Source organism: Corapipo altera, unplaced genomic scaffold (genome assembly GCF_003945725.1).
Source record: "Corapipo altera isolate COAL_440 unplaced genomic scaffold, ASM394572v1 44, whole genome shotgun sequence".
Taxonomy (NCBI): Eukaryota; Metazoa; Chordata; class Aves; order Passeriformes; family Pipridae; genus Corapipo; species Corapipo altera.
The window spans coordinates 10,803,833-10,821,968 of NW_020884880.1; the positions used below are offsets into that span (position 1 = coordinate 10,803,833).

At 38.9% G+C, this 18,136-nt stretch overlaps 1 protein-coding gene across 2 annotated transcripts in view; it reads right to left on the bottom strand.

Moving 5' to 3' along the window:
- Positions 1–513: 513 nt before the first annotated feature.
- The window catches only part of IGF2BP3 (insulin like growth factor 2 mRNA binding protein 3), a 115,165-nt gene continuing 97,542 nt past the window's right edge, over positions 514–18,136 (bottom strand). For both annotated transcript variants that reach the window (XM_027639435.1, XM_027639434.1), the window contains 5 exons: positions 12,455–12,574; positions 8,379–8,453; positions 5,504–5,635; positions 4,061–4,174; positions 514–3,127 (listed from right to left, as the gene is read on the bottom strand). In XM_027639435.1, the coding sequence (XP_027495236.1) occupies positions 3,026–3,127; positions 4,061–4,174; positions 5,504–5,635; positions 8,379–8,453; positions 12,455–12,574 (543 nt within the window). In that variant the 3' untranslated portion in view covers positions 514–3,025. The remainder of the gene's footprint in view (positions 3,128–4,060; positions 4,175–5,503; positions 5,636–8,378; positions 8,454–12,454; positions 12,575–18,136) is intronic.

Sequence of the window (18,136 nt, forward strand, 5' to 3'; positions counted from 1 at the left end):
GCTAGTGTGACTGGTTCTGCCTATCCAGCCTCCTAGGGCCATGTTCATTACACAGCTTCATCACACCAAAACCACCACAGTAAAGACTGGGTAGAAAACTGCCAAAAAAAAAATTAATGCATTTCAGATCTCACTTCAAACCTGGTAAAGATTCCTTCACATTTGCCCTGGGACAGGACTGTTGAGTTCACATCCGTTCCACAGCAGGTCAACCTAAGAGAGCTGTGCAAGACAAAGCCTGAACTATAGGTTCTACTACAGACTGTATGGCATTGTTAGATGGAAGGGAGAAGATGAATTATAAGCCACAGAAGTCACTGCTTGTGTTGGGAAGTGCAGACATTATAACGTGGTTGTCCTAGCAGCTATGGAATACCTGTAGGTGACAATTCATCCTTATCCAGTTGTTATTGTGGACAGAAAACAACTTGATCAAAGCACCGTAAATATTTAGAACAGTCTGTTCCTATGCCTCATTAATTTAAAAAAACACCACACAACTTTATCTGATGATAGGAGTTAAACTCTTTATTCCATTCAGAGGCATCTGGCAAGTAGAGCTGCATTGGGGGGCACATTACAGATGAAAAATGATCCATACCTTGTGGATATTGAAATCATTTACAGCATTTACTTTCTAGCTATTCCCAAATACTCCAAATTACCAAGTCTCAATTGAAAAGAAAAACATGAATTACCATAGTAAGTCTAGAAATTTAAGAGAGATGACAGTATTTAAATCAGCAGATGTAAATGCAGTGCCTATCTGTAAAGTAATTTTTTATGGAAAATAATGAAGTCAAATCCTTCTCAAATGTTAAGAAAGGAACATCAGACTGACTTAAGCCTCAACAAAATTTAAAATGCTATGTACTTTTCATACTTCAGTAATTTTAAATTCATTGTAAGAAAAAAAATTATCCTAAAGGCTAGATGAAGGTCACTGTCAAAAAAGGAAAAGAAACTCATTTTTCTTTGCTAAAACTACAACATAAGTTTGTGGTTTTTAAACCAATTAGTAAAGAAGAGATGCAGGAAAAACACTTCAGACCATTTTCAAAATTACCTAATCTGTACAACAATGATCTTTGGGAAAATTATCTAGTCTATGTAGTAATGCCTCTATCTCAACATGAACCTAAGAGGTAGATAACAAAATGATGAAACAAATGTTTTTTGCTCGCTGTGCCCCTCAAATCAGTGCAGCATGGTGATTCTGATCATCTCATGCACAAAAAAACATCACAAAAAAGGTTCAGAGGTAATAGCATGGCTCTGTCGACCACACACACACAGGCGCGCACGCGCACACACACACACACAGCAGTCTTTATGCACCATGTGTTGCCACATTTTTTTTTTCTTAAACTGAGGTAGACTGAAGTTTATTGTAGAAACTTGAATGTGTCACTATTACCACAATCATCATTCAAATTACATTTGGAAATTATAAAATTTGGTAACTTTCCTGTTATCCCTGCCTTTTGACATTTTTTGTTCTTCTCTAATGGTTGGTTGCAGAACGTGCATAAATCCTGCTGCATCTATTATAAGCCAGGCTAGAGAGGTTGTTGTTTTGTTTTCTTGTAATCATTTTTAAAACCTTCAAAGTGGCTTAGTGTGGCCCATAACAGCGGCTGGATATGTAAACTTAGCCTTTCATTATCTTTCAATGTGATCAAACACTGTTTGACCTTCCCCCATCGTGGTAACTGAAAGCAGTATGATGTGATCTGCAGACAGCAGAGACCATCCTGGCCTCAAATATGCTCTAGCAGATCAAGTGTTCTATCAAACTGAAGATGAAGCTTGCTCTTTGAACAAAATGGCAAAGTCCAAATGGGCTGCAAATGGTTAAATGTAGCATTATTAGGTAGTGATGGTCAAAGGCACAAAGGGTTCATGCATTCAATCAAGTAGCACAAAAAAAAAATTCAGCCTCTTCCAGCCTTCTAAATTTTTCCCCCAACCCCAGCCTCTTGCCATCACTTCCTTGTCCTGTTCCCAAAAAAGTACCGTCACAAACTTTTTCATCCCATCTTAAAAGAAAACTAAACGGCATTGCTGCTATCAGAATGTTGGCATCATTCACTATCTTTTGAACATTCACTGAATTTTTTTTTTAAACAAATGATGGTGTTGAAGCCCTCAGGAAATCTGAGGCTGTGTTTTTTTTACCCACCTTACTCCCATCAGCCAGCAGCTAGAAGTGCTCTACTATATTTTTCCCCGATAAGTCTGTAGTACTCCTGGCTGGTGGCTGATCAAATTTTAATTTTTTTTAAAAAAATAAAATGCTCAAGAACTATTAGCTTTATAAAGTATACAAAATACCAAAAAAAAAAAAGCAAAAAAGGAACAATTTCTCATTGAGGTACTAAATGCCTGAGGTAGTTTAGTAAAATGCATATTTATCTTTTTATGCCCTGGCCAACACCATTCAACACTTCCCTTAGGTTATTCATGGCAGTGTTATGTAAAAATGCAACCAAATTATTTTTAAAAAATGCCACTTGTTTCAACATTGGGACTAACACTTAAACTCTTGTCAATACCCTTGCTCTAACCCAAGCCCACCCACAATCCCACCCTCCAAATGTGTTTCTTCTTTTACAACTGGACCTATAAGAGCAATGCCTTTTCTTTTTTTTTTTTTGTTGGTTTTTTCTTTTCTTTTTTTTTTTTAACCAGTGAACTCAGAAGAGAAAGCTTCATTAAACCAAGTTCTAAAATTGTTGGGGAATAATAAGAACAATAAAAAAGACTAACGAGTTTATGTTAAATTGTGAGAATAGAACAAAAGGGAAGTGAAGGGGTCCTTATTTTAAAGCTGGGTTTCAAAAGTTTGAGAGAGCCTAAAGAATACATTCTCAGAGACAGCGTTCAACGGTTGCCTGGTCCTCGAACAGGTGATTGGCTTGGTGGATCTTCTGCATAACTTCAACAGGTGCTCACCACCCGTCTCTCTGTCGCACAGTCTGTCTTTGGTCTGGCATCTGTCTCTGATGGGCCATTTCCTAAACCTTTATTTTCGTCTTGGCTGAGGCTGTCCGCTTTGCAATGTTTTTTGCTGTTGCTGCTGCCTTCTTACCTGAGCCAGTATTTCCTGAATTTTTCTCTGAGCAAGCTGAAGGACACAAAGAAGAAAAAACAGCCCATCATGATGCCATGCTGCAGTGACTGCTGTTTACAACCAACAACAGATGCTACTGGGATTAAGAAAATATGGAATGACCAATAATTACTTGTTAGTTAAAATACACTTGGGTTAGTCCTGATGTACAACTTAAAATTTAATTCTTCTTTTTCCACCTACCACAACTACCTGCCATGGTCAATTTTCACATCTGTAATATAGAAAGCATGAGCATAGGAAGATAACTACCCATGTTAAGATTGAATCTACAGGCTACCTTCATTTTACTCCTCTGGAGATATTAATGTTTTATAAGAACCACTGTTTTAATAGTGTACAAATTTTTTATACACCAGGGAATCCAGAAGGTCAGACTTACATGATTTCCCAGCCCCCTCCCATCCCATCTCCTTTCTGAACTACAAGTCACCTGTAGCAAAATATCAAAAGGAATTGGTCTGAGTTAAGACTTATGTGTAGGAGGGAATCTTATGATCCTTTTCTTTATGACAGTAAATCAACAGATTGGGCAATGTAGACAAATTGCATATCTGGGGGCAGTTCTTGCCAAATACCATGATATCACCTGTGTCTTAATTCTTTCTGAATTTCAGTCCAATCACAACTTGGGTTTTCTTTTGCTTTGAAAGTTTTAGCAGTGCCAGAGCCAACATATATTGACAGAAGAATTTAAAGAGATTATTTTACATATGTAACCATGCAGTATTATTATAAATCTCTCATAGGCACGAGTAAAGTTTATTGCAGCAAGACAAGCAGAGGAGCGTGGCAAGCAGTGCTTTCTGTATCCCAAGTAAAAATCTTCCGCCCCTTGGTTCCTTCCAAAATCTTCCACCACATGGTTATAAAAGAAAGAACATGGAAACATCAAGCTAATACAGAAGATCATTTCAGTCCTCCTACCTGGCATGCATAGAAGTGACCAGTTATTTTCACAACCACCTGATCATTTTCATCAGGTGTCTGGTCACGAGGGACTACAACTTCTGCACTTGTCAAGTTTTGAAGCTCATTTACCTATAAATAGAGACTAGAAGTCAGAAAGTCTTAAACTAACAAATATTCCACAACAATCAAGCCTCAAAGATACTGCCCACGAAACATCTTCCTCTTAAGTTACACTTAAAAAACACCCCTCACTAACACAAAGCATCTTTATGCAGCAGTGTGCATTCTGCAAGATGAGCCTCTTTTGTCTCTTACCATAAATTAGCACCAAGTTCTCTGGATTTGTAGAAGTGTTTTAAAGACTAAATACAACACACAGAAGGTGTTAAATACATGACTTAAAAAAAGCAAATAGATGCCACAGTGTTTACAGTTGAGTTTAAAAGTGTAAGGTCAAAAAACTCATATAATGTAGGGAAGAAGAAAAATGCCAAAGTATTTATATGCTTTGCTTCGAAAAACCTCCACAAGATGGAGAAATTCAAACAGAACAATGAGAAGTTCTATTTGTTCAAATTATTTTCAGTAGCTTATTGGCTTCTATAGTGTTAAGTACAGGTAAGGTTAAAGCCTTTGTCCCATTTACACTCATTTTATTTTAGAAATGCACAGCATTATTTTATTAAAAATGTTTTAGATGAACAGCTTCTCAGATGTGTTTGTCCTTAAACCTCTTACCACTGCAAGTAATGGAAGCGGCCACATTGCCTTCTGACATTGAACTTAAAGACCTCATTGTACTCAAGGTTGGACACACAAGACTGAACCATCTCTTTGCAAATATCATCTAGCTCCTGACTAATGACCATATGAAAATACTAGAGCACCAGCACCTTTTCAGGAGCGAAAAATCTCAGTGACGTTATTTTATACAATAAACTAAGCTTTAGAAATTCCATCAATTAAACTGAAACAAAAGTAGATGCAAGGTTTTTTGTACTACTGAGGTCTGAACATGTCTTAATTTCCTACCACTTGTTTAGAAATTATGTTTTCACTCAGTTTTGGACAGCAAAATCTGGCACATAAGCCAAGGTTCACAAAAGCAGATCTTGAGTGGGAACATATTTATTCTAAATGGAAGAACTACATTTCTACTAATAAAAGCCCTGCAGATCTGACTGGGGCTATCGATTTTTGTTAGACTATTTCTTTTTTTCCCCACCTTTTTTTAGATAAAAGAAATCATTCTGAGATTGGCTTCTTTTGAATCCACACTAGAAGAAAGGAAAGCCTAACAAGTACAGCTACGGAAATAGCTCCTGCTTTAATGTAATGTCAAAGGATTCACTAAAAGTTTAAGCCTTATGTGTGTGTATATATATATGTGTGTGTATGTGTACACTGAAGTAAGAAGTGTAACTGAGCAACATTAAAAGTTTTATTTCAGCTACTTACTGTTTTGCCTCCTTTACCAATAACTCTACCAGCAGCATAGGATGGCACTTTTATATGAGCCTCAAGTTTCACTTCTTCTTTAGGTCCAAAGAAATTTTCTTCTTTAAGTTTTCCATAGATTCTCCCTTGAGCCTGCAAAAATGCTTTCAGTTAGAGAATGTGCTTATTGGGATCTAGTTAACTTCAAGAAATTCCACAGAAAGGAGAATTCTCAGTACGCAATCCTGACACAGTGTTTTCCCTAATAAATACATTATTTTTCTAAAAGAAGTTATTGTACCAAACTAGGAAGCACCACTGTCCAGCTTTAAAGATTGCATGACAGACCAGGGAATCAAACAACACTTTAAAAGGAATCATTATTCTGCTATTCAGTAGAAATATTGCTTTTAAAAGAAACTATTGCATTTCTGTAGAGGTAAAGAGCAGTAGAGAGAGCAACTGTCTGGCTGAAGCTTTTTTTATTGCACCCAGAAGCACAGAATGCAATTAATTGACTCAGTAACCCATTCTTTTAAGGATGCTAAACAAAAAAAGCCACAACACCCCCAACAAGTCATGGGATAAAGACTCCAATTAGCACAAACAGCTTGCTTTTACAATCCATTACAACATATTGTTTAAGAATAAATAAACCTGAACTTGCTCAATTTTCTAAAGTGAAAAATCTAACTGCCTAGATCTAAATAGTACCACAGGAACAGTATTACTCCAACCATCACACAGTTCCTTTGTCTGGGAAACACAGAAGTGCCAGGTAACAAGAATGTCCATCAAGACTAAGCTTGTAAATCTTGCTGATTTTTAAACATATTTATTTTCTTATTCCCTGCCATTCATGAGTGAGTTCTTGAGAAATGGTAACCAGATCTTCTTCTATGCTTCAAAAGAACACACATTACTGCTGAATTATAAAGCAAGGTGGGATGTGGACTTTTAAAGGGTTGTAGATGTTCTTCCAGCATCCCAAATCTTTCAGCTCTTGAAAAGTCTTTAAGGTTGCAGCTTCTTCACAGCAAAATGGCAGCTGAAATATGCTGTCTACACGAGATTCCACTTCGCTTGCACATCCCCAATCCAAGGCAATGCACTGATCCCTGAATATTGGTGTAATGGATATGCCTAAACTCTAGGGAGCATTGCACCAGAGGCTGTAAACAGTGGCATATTCTCTTCCCATTGCCTTGCTAATAACTAGCCCTGCATACTGCAACATCCTCAGGCTACTGCAGCTGAGGAAGAAGGGGTGCAGCTGCTGTGGTCACCACAGACACAAATCAGACAGCAGAGCACAATGTACTAAGGAAAGGAAGCCAAACTCAGCCTCTAGGATGACGCTGACTCTCCAAGAGCTGGTTACTCACCTGAGCAGCAGCTATTCCCTCTTCAAGTTGTTGAGGACCAGTTTACATTCTTGGTGCCCAAAAAACAATAGCCTACCCTCAAAGAGAAAGAACACCCTTCTTAAACAGAGCTTAAGGAGAGCACTAATGAGGCTTGGCCCTGACCGTAAGGCATACTTCAGGTCAGCAGTGGCAATAAAAGGAAGGACTGAACTCTGCCTCTGTCCATCTTAGTCAATGGGGCATTGCTCAAAGAGTAGTTAAAAGACTTACAAGGGCTGGAGCTGAAGGAAGCCCCAAGACATAATCCCTCTCCTTCAGAAGACCAGCATACTCAGGAGCATTGACTGTGCTAGTACATTGATCCACCTTTGCAAACAAAAGCCCAGGTGTAGAGAAGTGATTGATTGATGTCATTTTAGTCTTATGTATGGGGTGCAGAAAAGGGAGACTTTTCTCCTTGCATGATCCAGGTTGTAGAGAAGAGCTGCCAGAAGAACTCTAATTAGTGAGGAAGCCTGAGGACAAGCCTTTGCCTACATAAAAAGTCAAGATAACGGATGCCCAAATGTCCTTCAGCATGCTACTCCCAGAGGGTAAGTCCACTGTTATCTGATGAAAAGAAAGGGTAGCCAGTATCTGACCTTGTGCTGATCCCAGATCACAAGAGTACTCCATATGTAAAATATGCCACGTGGCCAAGCCCACATGCACACAAAAAACATCATGGAGGGAGACCTTCAAAGTTACCTGCCCCGATACTTTTCCAAAAATTCTAAAGGCATTAACAAAATTGATTCTAGATACTTCTGAAGTCTGTGTACCTCTTTCTTGCAAAATTACAAAGTCAAAAATAAGAAGATGCAAGAGAACAATGCCCGGACATAAACTCTCAGTGACTTTCTGTATTCTCTGGGCCTTATCTGTGATGAGGCCAGGCTGCTTCACTGAGCTGTTTGCATCACTCCTAGCCTGGTCAACTTCTTTTGGGGTAAGAAGACTACTCCAGAACTCAATTTAAACAAAAATGAGATAATCAGGTTGACTATCAATGTGTAGTTGTAGTGCAAATACAATTAGAAATCTTGTATTTATCCACAGAGCTATCCAAAAAGCATTTTCCATTGGGCATACAACAGCAACCTGGGAAAACTCAATCTCTCATCTTTTCAGCTTTATTATTTCAATTACGCACATGAAACTGTTGCACGTATTAAGGCAAAATGGAAAGACTGAACTAAATGTTGCTTGCAGATAAAATGAAAAATTAGGAATGTAATATGGCCATATTTTTTGCTAGACTTGATTCCTACTTACATGAAACTCCCAGTTTTCAGATGATCAGAATGTGGCTTCTTATAGTACTGTATTACTCATATTCTTATGAGACACTTTTCAGCAAAATGAAAGCAAAACCCCAGCGTTTACTAAAATTCAGAATAAAGCACACTTGGAACCAAGTGTTTTATTTTCAATATCGTACCTCATGGTCCAAAGGCCACTACAGATTAACAAGTTTTTATATGTTGTACCTTGAACTGAGCTTCTGGAGGTCCAGTGATGATAACCATTCTCAGCTTAGCATCTGGTCCTTCAGCAGGGGCAATCTGGAATGGATAAACATAGCTTTTGGTAACTGTCTTTTGAAAGAATAGTTTAAAGCCACCTCCTCCCCATTTCGGTCTCACATTCTGCTCAAGAGTGAAAAATTATTCGTTACAGCAGCAGCATCACACTTCAGTCATGACGGGTTTATTCTCTTTGAAGTGCATTAATTAGCCATAATGTAATATGGAGAAACTGGGTAAACCATAAGCAAATTTACTTCTGAAAATTAAAGACATAGCTATTCATCCACGTATGGCAGAATCCCACATGCCATTTTCATGTGGCTGTGAGTGAGGTAAGACACGTAGCCTTCAAAAAGATAAACATGGCTAATAAACTGAGATTCTCATCCCTACTCATTAGCTTGAATGAGTTTTGCTCATTAGCAAAATGTTGCATTCATCGCCCTGAGAACAGAAGATCACTTTACTGTTGTAACTAATCAGATCCAAAACATTCCTCTGTACTGGACAATGAGTTCACAGTTTCCAAGAGGTTTGTATCTACAGACATGTGTGACCCAAATAAAAATTAAGCTCCACCAGAGCTGAGACAGAGATGCCTGTAGGGTCTTTAGCAGTTCATGTCACCACAACAGTAAAATTTCTGTGGGTGTTGTTCTCAGACTCCAGTGGCATTAAATAATTCAAACTAGCCTCTGACATTCCAAATGAATCTTTTGTTTATCACAACTGACATTTCCATTGTTGCATCTAGTATTACATAGCTGTTGTTGAATGAGCAATATATTAAACACTACAGAATTTCATCTCAGCTGTTGGCATAGGGATGTTATTCATATTTAACAGCTGTAGTTCATTTCAGACAAATTACCAGTCACCATGCATCATTTTCACTAAAGAATTTTGCTAAGGAAAGTTTATAAAATTATTCATATTGTACCCTAAGATGGAGAATGCATTACATCATTACATTAGATATGGTTTGCTATCTATTTTTCATAATTTCTGCATTCCAATTGGATATATCTAAAAATACACTAAGTTTACAGCAGTACATTTTTATGACATGACGTTGTGGTAAGAGCAAGCACAGACTAAATCCATTCATTCTTTAGAACACACGTATTTTAAAGGGCCAAAATTTCAAGGCACATTTAGAGGTAACTGACTGAACAGAGCTCAGCCTGAATTGCCATTCATGAAAATTGGACACTAGTTTTTCTTTCAGTCATGTCATGTTTTTCTTAGTGAGCACCAGCACCTTTATTGAAATTTGAAGAAAAATATTTTCCATCAAGCCTTCATTATATTTTACATGTGTTCAAATGCTCTGGGACATATCCTGCTTTGCTTTTATCTTAGAATGTCCTGTTCTCAGAAGCTGAGGTAAAACATGGCTGAGGGTTGTGAAAGAAACATATCAACTAACATTTCAGTTTCTGAAGGGGTAACCTAAGAGTCTTCTGTGTTAATTTTGTCATCTGGTCTTGGAAGAAGTAGTTATATACATACAAATAGTATAGAAGTGGTGAATTTAACTTTGGAAATTGAATAATTTTACATTCCTAACCAGAAAACAACCAATCTTCCATATGCCAAGCCACAAGCTGACAACTTCATACTCCCAAAACCTGTAAGGGTCATCCTTCCATCACGAAAGGCTACTCTGGATAGAATTTATAACTAGGGAGATGACAATGGGTTCCCAACTGTAGTACAGGATGGGCAGACAACAGCCCAGAAGTCTCTGCCTGGCTCTTTTACTGAAAAATTGAGTCTGCTGGAGTCCCACACTGAGCCTGCATTGCCAAGCAATGACCACCAGCACAAAGACACAACCTGAGCTCATCAACAGCCACATGCACCTCTGAATTGACAGCCTGAACACTGCAGCCCTGTACAGAACCCCTAGGCACCTGCAGTTTTAGTCTTACTTTGTAGCTAAAGAATTGCATCAGATCTACAAAGCTCAGCATGAGCACAATGAAGATGTATGGGGATGTAAAATGTTTTCAGCTGTAACAAGCTACAGCACAACTCAAAACAAGTGTTATGCACAGAGACATACTTCCTCCACAGAGTATGATTACTGCAGCTTGGCAAGTTAAAAGTTACTCAGGCAGCACTCCCTCCAACTCTTAGCTAAAAGCACAGATTCCTTGACTCACAATGTATTATTTTGCTCCAAAGTTATGACAAAGGGCAGGTGGTCAACACGAGGGAAGTTCAGGAGCTTTGAATAATTTACCAACTGTCATATTTAATACTTTCACATAGAAGCAAGCATAGTGCTCCATATTGTTCTGCCAGATTACAGATGAAGTTATGGTTTTATTTTAATTGATAAGCATACATGCAACTTCCCAGTTTAGCAAGCATACCCTGTATCTGTATAGTTTTGCTAAGACTTAATCCCATTTTCACAAAAATTTCTTTATTTTATTGCTACTAAAGGAACAAAAGACCAGAACTTCAGAAAACTTTTAACTGAATTTCAGTTAATACAGAACTGTTAAATGCATTAGGTAGAGGTGCCAGCCAGTAGAGGAAGCCTGAGGCCACTGTTAGCCAGGTGCATGAGAAACACTGGAAACCCCCTTTCCGCTAAATTGTCTTTCAAGGACCAACTGAAGAACTAGTTTGGACGGGTTCTTGGAGGTCCAGGTTGTTTCACATTTCTCTCTCCACCTAGCAGTACCTTCCATACACTGCTTAAGCTTTAGATACAAGCTGTGGGAATGGAGAGGGAAAGAGGAAATCCATGTGATATATTATACCTCCATGCAAGACAGATTTGATAAAGAAAAATCTGCACATCTCACTGTCTTCTATTCCATTTTCCTCCTAAAAATATGATTATTAGTGCTCAACTAACATAAACCATCTGGGTAGTATAACAACTATTTAATATGCTGCTCAAAAAAAGGATGAAACTGGGCAGTGCATCAGTTGGTTGACTGATCGGCATTCAGCAAACCACACACAAGACTCAGTCATGAGGATTCCCCAATTACTTCGCTCCGCACACTTAGATGAACACCTTTCAAGCCAAGCCAAGCCTGCCTCACTGGCTTCCTTAAGCTCAACTCAACTCATGCCCCTCCACCCCTGGACTTCTGGCAGCTCCCCGCCATAGCACTCGCTACACAGGCCACATCTCCTGAGCAAAAACAAAGAGCTGAGAAGAAAATCTTTGCTTTACCTGTGCAGGAAAACGTCAATCTAACAGCATATATAGCTAAACACTGTACTTTTAATTTTATTTTTTTTTTAATTTAGGCTAAAACATTATTTTTACAGCACAGAATAGCAGAATAGCCTAATTAAAAGAAAAAAATGCTCAGGTGTCTAGAGAGGATACATGTGGTTACAATGGCATCAGTAGCAGAAAGCCAAGGCCTTCCTACAACTGCGACTGGTACTAACCCCTAACAACACTCAAGATGGATTTCACCAAAAGGTCAACCTCTGCAAAACATCTTGTACATGAAATGTCAATACACAAACAGCTGGATGTTAAACCTGTGTAACAAGGTAAACATGATGTTAAAGAACTGACTGACCCCAGGAGTTTGGAGCACATGGATGATGCTAAAACATGAACACTTCAGCGTGGAGCCATCTGAGCTTGACAGCCCAGACTGATCCATCTGGAACAGAGCAGGTAGAGCAGTAGGAAACTTCACCTGTGCTGCTGTTTTTAGAAGGGGAATTTACCTCATCGATTTTCACTGTACCGAAAGAAGAAAGCCTTTAAGCACTGCATCATTAAGACGCAAGTCTGTTTCTAAGAAATCGAGACCACCAAAGTAGTTTTCTTTGCAGCTTATATTTCACACCTCAGGAGACGTTTGAAAACATGCTTCTAATTATCTTGTCTTAAGGAAGATTAAAAGATGATTTATAAACAAATGTACCATTTATCACACCACATTCTAAGCACGGAGTTGGGGAGGATGTTCACGAAAGCACTGCTTGTGCAAACTTGCTAGAAGTGTCATGTAGAATAGACAAAGTTATAGTCAGTGTAATAATACCTTAATAGATGCGCCTGCAAAACGAGAAAGTTGTTTGATGTGCTGTCCCTGCTTGCCAATAATAGCTCCAACTGCCAAGGCTGGGATGAACAGATGAACAGTCTCAGACTCAGGCTGTTGCTGTGGGGAAGAAGGAAAAATGCAGTGAATGTTTTTGAACATTATGAATCAGACTGACAAGAAAACGGGTATGGAACAGGCATGCATGGAAATGAGGGGGAAATCTTATTTCCCCCTGTGATGTCTGAATATTAAGGGTCTGGCTTTTTCTGGGAATCACAGAATTCACAGAACATGATATACAGTTTGAGCCAAAAGAGGATTCTTTCATCTTGTATAAAATACTCGTAATTTTAATGCTTAGAGTTTCAAAAAACAAATGAGGTGTTGCTTCTTTGTAAGGCTTTCGCTCTTACCTGTTGCTGTCTGAATTCTCTTCCACATGCAAGACTCTGCAGGTGAGGCTACTACAAGCAGAGGGGCTACAGACTGACTAGGCAAGCTTTATAGTTTTCCTAGTTACATTTTTAATTTTAGATTGTGCTGAGTGCCACGAAAAGCCTCAGAGTTACATATATGCTACAATTTCCTTTGTGTGGGAGTGATCTGGAATGATAGCCAGCTTGAAATCTGCCAGTGATTCCTCCTGTGTAACATTATGCAACAGTTGGAGCCTTGGCAGCAGTCCTCACACAGGCTAGTAAATTAAACACCACATTAGGAGTTCTTAAAAGCAAGAGGACTCTACCACTGCACCCACTGGGTATCAGGCATCACTGCATCTTCCTATTGCTTTCAAGTAGACACCCCAGCTGGAAAGCACAACATAATACTCGAGATTCTCTCTACAGGCTGCATAGCCATGATCAAGCGACGGGGTTACATATGCCACAGTAAATCATAACTATTTTAGCGGCCTCAGAAGAGCCTGTCTCAGATTAACGAGTATGGACTATGCTACCACTGATCCATCTACTTATGTCAGGGTTACCTCTCAAAATCATTTCACACAAACCTTTCTTTGAACTAGGAGGTATTTAAGACATCTCCTCTTTTAAAGCATTTCTTCCTCTGTGTAGCCCTCTTATGTATTTTCAAAATTTGTTTTGCTCATCCTCAACAAGACAAAAGCCAACAAGCCCCTTTTGTGCCAAGGTCTTTTAAGACAATGCAGACGTTCTCATCCTTGCTTTCTCAGTGCCCCAGCACAGACCATCACCAAGCACCAGCAAACAGTGCACACGGGACCAACCACACTCATCTAGCTTTGCTCGCGTGTATATTTTGGTAGGAATACAGACCCAGATACAGAAGCTCACCAAAGCAGCTTTTTCCATGACATTTTTGGAAAAAAACCCGCTATATTCAACACAAAGCAAAAAGCAGTTGCAATCCTAAGAACGCCATCTCCCACCTAAAGTTTCAATAACTTCTTTCAACTGGAAGTGAAGCCCCACTGCATTAACCATAAACTAATCAGAACAAAATGCTTGTTTCCAAGTTCTACCACTTCATTTTTGGTAAACACAAGTCAACTGTAACCTCAGGGGAAACAAATTCCAGGCACAGCTCCATGTACCAGGTGAAGAAACCCCAAAATAGGATATTGAAAATAGAAACACATTCTGCCAGTCGCTTTAGGTGATTACAACAGTTGCACAATTTACCCTGTCTTTTCACACTTACAAGGTATTAGGATTCACAGTCATTTCATGCTGGTTTAAGTCCCTGTTTTCCCTGGATGCAGCCCTCCACATCCAGCCTCCCCACTGCCCTGCATGTTTTGTGGCCAGCAGGATTGCAGATTCAGACGATTTTTAAGACAGGCAGTGTGTTCCTGACCTGAATAATCAGAGAGCCACACAAGCAGCAGTCAGGATCAAGGGAGGAAGAAACAACAATTAGGTCAGGGAATGGGAAAAGGTGGGAGTACCCCTTCTAATCTGCCTACAGATCAGTTTAAAATGATCTCAAAACTACACCCTAAAACTACATATTTGTAAGGAAAGATACCAGTCACTTCAGTATATATGTTAAAAAGACTTTCCAGAAGATTACTCATTTTCTCCTCCTATTACAAACATCCTGAGTGTTGTCATAGTAAGTCCTTTTACATGTTCACTGGGAATCCAACAAGATTTCCAGTAATTTGGAAATGCTACTGTAGGTACTCGCTCAATCTTACCACTTCAGAGAACTCTTTCTAAATGGTTACAAGTTCATGAGGCATTTGTTTTTCTCCAGTTTTGTTGCAAGGACCTATACTAACTGCACTGGGTGTAGAGGCAACCCCTCATTCCAATCCAGACAGCTTAGCCACCTCACTTGCTCACTCATCTCCTTGCGCCCTACGTTCAGTTGTCCACACATGCTTCAGCTCCTGTAAAAGTCCACTGCTGAAGTTCTCCCTTCTACACATGCAACTCCAGCCATCCTCTTCCAGTTAAACTTTGAGCTAATGCATACAGACTTTCCAGCTAGTTTGCACAACAGTGCTGCAAATCAAACGTGTAACTTGACTTGGGTTTCAAGAATTTAAGCAGCTTCTACCTAAACCCACCTCCAGACACATTTCTGTACCATGGAAACAAATCAAACTTCATTATTTTTGTTTGCATGTATTTCCTGCCTTCCCTCTGTTGCCCATCTGTCTGCAGCACAGTTTCCCCCTCTTCTTCCCAAAGCTTAATTTCAGGGCACGTTCTTTACTAGATTCAACTTACCACTGAAATTCTTTTCTGCTGCCTCACCCTTAAATATGAAACATGGGCAAAGGCAATGAAAGACAGAAGATGCACATGTGCCTTTCTAACTGTACAGTCAGTTCACTGTAGCACTCTTCCCCCATCTCTCCTTTTGACTTGTTGATACATTTCAACTTCTTTTTCCTAAAGGATTTTGTTATTTTTTATGTGACTGAGGATCTTTAACATTAAACTTGCATTTTGGTGTAATAGTGATATATGTTTACTAAAGAACAGCAGAGAATGTGGTGATACTGAAATGTTCATACACTCATTTTTCCAATTCTTGTCTGGAGAAGCACATTGGCACACATGTATAACCCAATTCATCTCCAGTATAACATGATACTGAATTTAGAGAAATCGTATCCATTTCCTTACCCACACTGATTTTTAACCACTAGAAAAAACCCACTGTATAGCTATCTTTTTTTTTTCTTCTGGTAGAAACCAAGTCTAGCTAAAGCTTTTGAGAGCATCATAACACCAAGTTCAAATTATTTTCCATCCACCTCCTTACCCACAATAATTTTTAAATTCTTTTGTATTTACTGGAAGACTATCCTGCAAAAGAAACAGATCCAAATATAATGCAATGACTATACCGCCCATCAATCTTACAGATGCTTCTGGGGATCTTAGAATGGAAGAAAATCAGCTATAATTTAATCTTACCCATGCCATGCCACATAAGTCAGAGAGCTTTCCAGGAACTCCTAGCATGAGTTATATCAGAAATAGATTCCTAGATCTTAAACATATGTTAGAAGCACTAAATTTAGGGAACTGATTTCCCACTCTGTGAAATCTGAGCTTCAATGTTCACTGCCTTAACAAAGCCAAGCTTGTTTAAACATATACTTAAAATTTAAAAACTAAAATATACATGTGTATGTATTTTTAACAACAGTAAGGTCTCCTGTACAATTTTCTCCTCTTCCCCATTCACTTTATTTTCCCCCACACATAAGAAAATATTTTATTGAAAGCCAGCCCAACCCTGGGAACTGACAGAAACATGGAAAGAAAATCTCCTAAAAGTAGTAACTTAGCTTCACCAAATATAGTCCATACATCCACCCTAATTTGCAAGTAACCACATCCAGTATCTGTGATGCACAGATCACCTCTTCTGTCACAGCAATATCTGCAATATGAACTCATGAGTAGTCCACCCTAACCAGAAAAGTTTGTCTTGTGTAGCTGTGGCACACAGATGACACTGCAGTGTTCACACAGATGGAAAATCTAGGTTGTTTTGGGGTGGGTTGTTTTTTTGTGGTTTTGTTTCGGGATTTTTAATTTCAAGAAGAGTTCCAGAAATAGAGATTTTTTTAGATATAAGAAACAGATTCTTCAAGAGCGTGGAGACAAGAAACAATTAATTCAGTTCATAAACAGCTAATAATACTTGCTTTGTTTCTACAAAAATCAGTCTGCTTCAGTCACAAAACAGGCTTGATAAGGAATTTTTGTCTATATCCAGAATATTTAACTAATGAAAACAATTTTAAATGCTGGTTTTGTTCATTAATTAGATTCCAATTTCCATCCAAATGTTGCCTGATGAAAATCAGAAGTTAAAAATTAGTCAAGCAAATAAGAAAAGCACCATTCATCATTTTTTAACAGAAAATGGAAAAAAAATACATTAAGCAAAGCAAATGGTAAACTGCATATTTGTATAAATAGAAAGACATATTCACTCTGTTAGCTAAGAGTAGTTGTGGTGGTACAGAATACACACTAAGGCTTTTAGAAAGGTAATCAAAGTACACATGTAAAATTTGATAAGTCAATTTAAATCAAATTTCGTGCTTGCTCATTTAAATCACAATTGAAAACAGTGACCTAATGCAGAGATGTAAATCAATCTACCCCACTGGATGACACTAAGCAACTGCTGCTGCACACCATTGGCTCTAATATTTTGCACTAGTCCAACACTTTTTCCTGGAGCAGCTTGGATGCACCTCCTTCCATACCTCCTGCAAGTCCCTGAGCACCAGCCATCTGTCCCTAGCCTAAAAGTCCATGCCAACTATTTTTTTTATTTTTAATTTTTCCTTTCAACTGCCACCACCTCCATCCAAGATCTAGATTAACCTGTTCCTAAATCCTGTCACCCCTCTCTGCTTCCCCATTACACTGGGCTCACCTGGAGCCCCTGCATTGCAGGTAGCATCATGATGATCCTCTTCATTCCAACCAGACCCTGCAGCCCTACAGAAGATTTTCCCAGGCCAATCATTTCTCTGCTGCCAACCCTACCACACTGTATTTAACTCTTAGCAAACCGCCTTAGCACAGCCATCATCTCTTGGTTTCCAGAACCTCAGCAGGAGTGAGGTTCTTCTCCTCCTCGGCATATTGCCACATGTCCTTCAGCACAAGGGCTATTGCTTCACACCAGAGCTAGAAGCTGAGGACTCCCACTCAAGAAAATTTGCAGGTTCACTCTTCTTTCTGCAACTCTTGCCTGCAGGGTTAGAAAGATCTGTAGAGACCAACTGCCCCTAGGATAACGTTATTATAACATTTCTCTGCCAACTCCTGATGCATCAGTCCTACAAACTGCCCAAAATCACACAGAAAGAGAGTTTTCTCTGTTACCTGATAGATTGTCAGAAGAAAAATCATTCCTTCTCATCTCACACTTGAGTAATAGCCAAAGCACAGCCAGGCAAGGATGAAAACTCAGAAAAAGAAAGCTATGATCCTCCAGGTAGACAGTGCTAGGTAAAAAAAGTAGGTCCCAACTACTCGAGCTGGGGGAGTGGACATTCTATTTGGGGAATGGTATTTAAAAAAACTGAACCAAAAAACCAACAACAAACCACAAGACAAACCAACTAACAATACACAGAAAAACCAAAGGAGTTTTGCCTCCTCAGTTCTTCCCTCCTCTTTTGCTTTCAGCTGATGCTCCTGCTAGGTC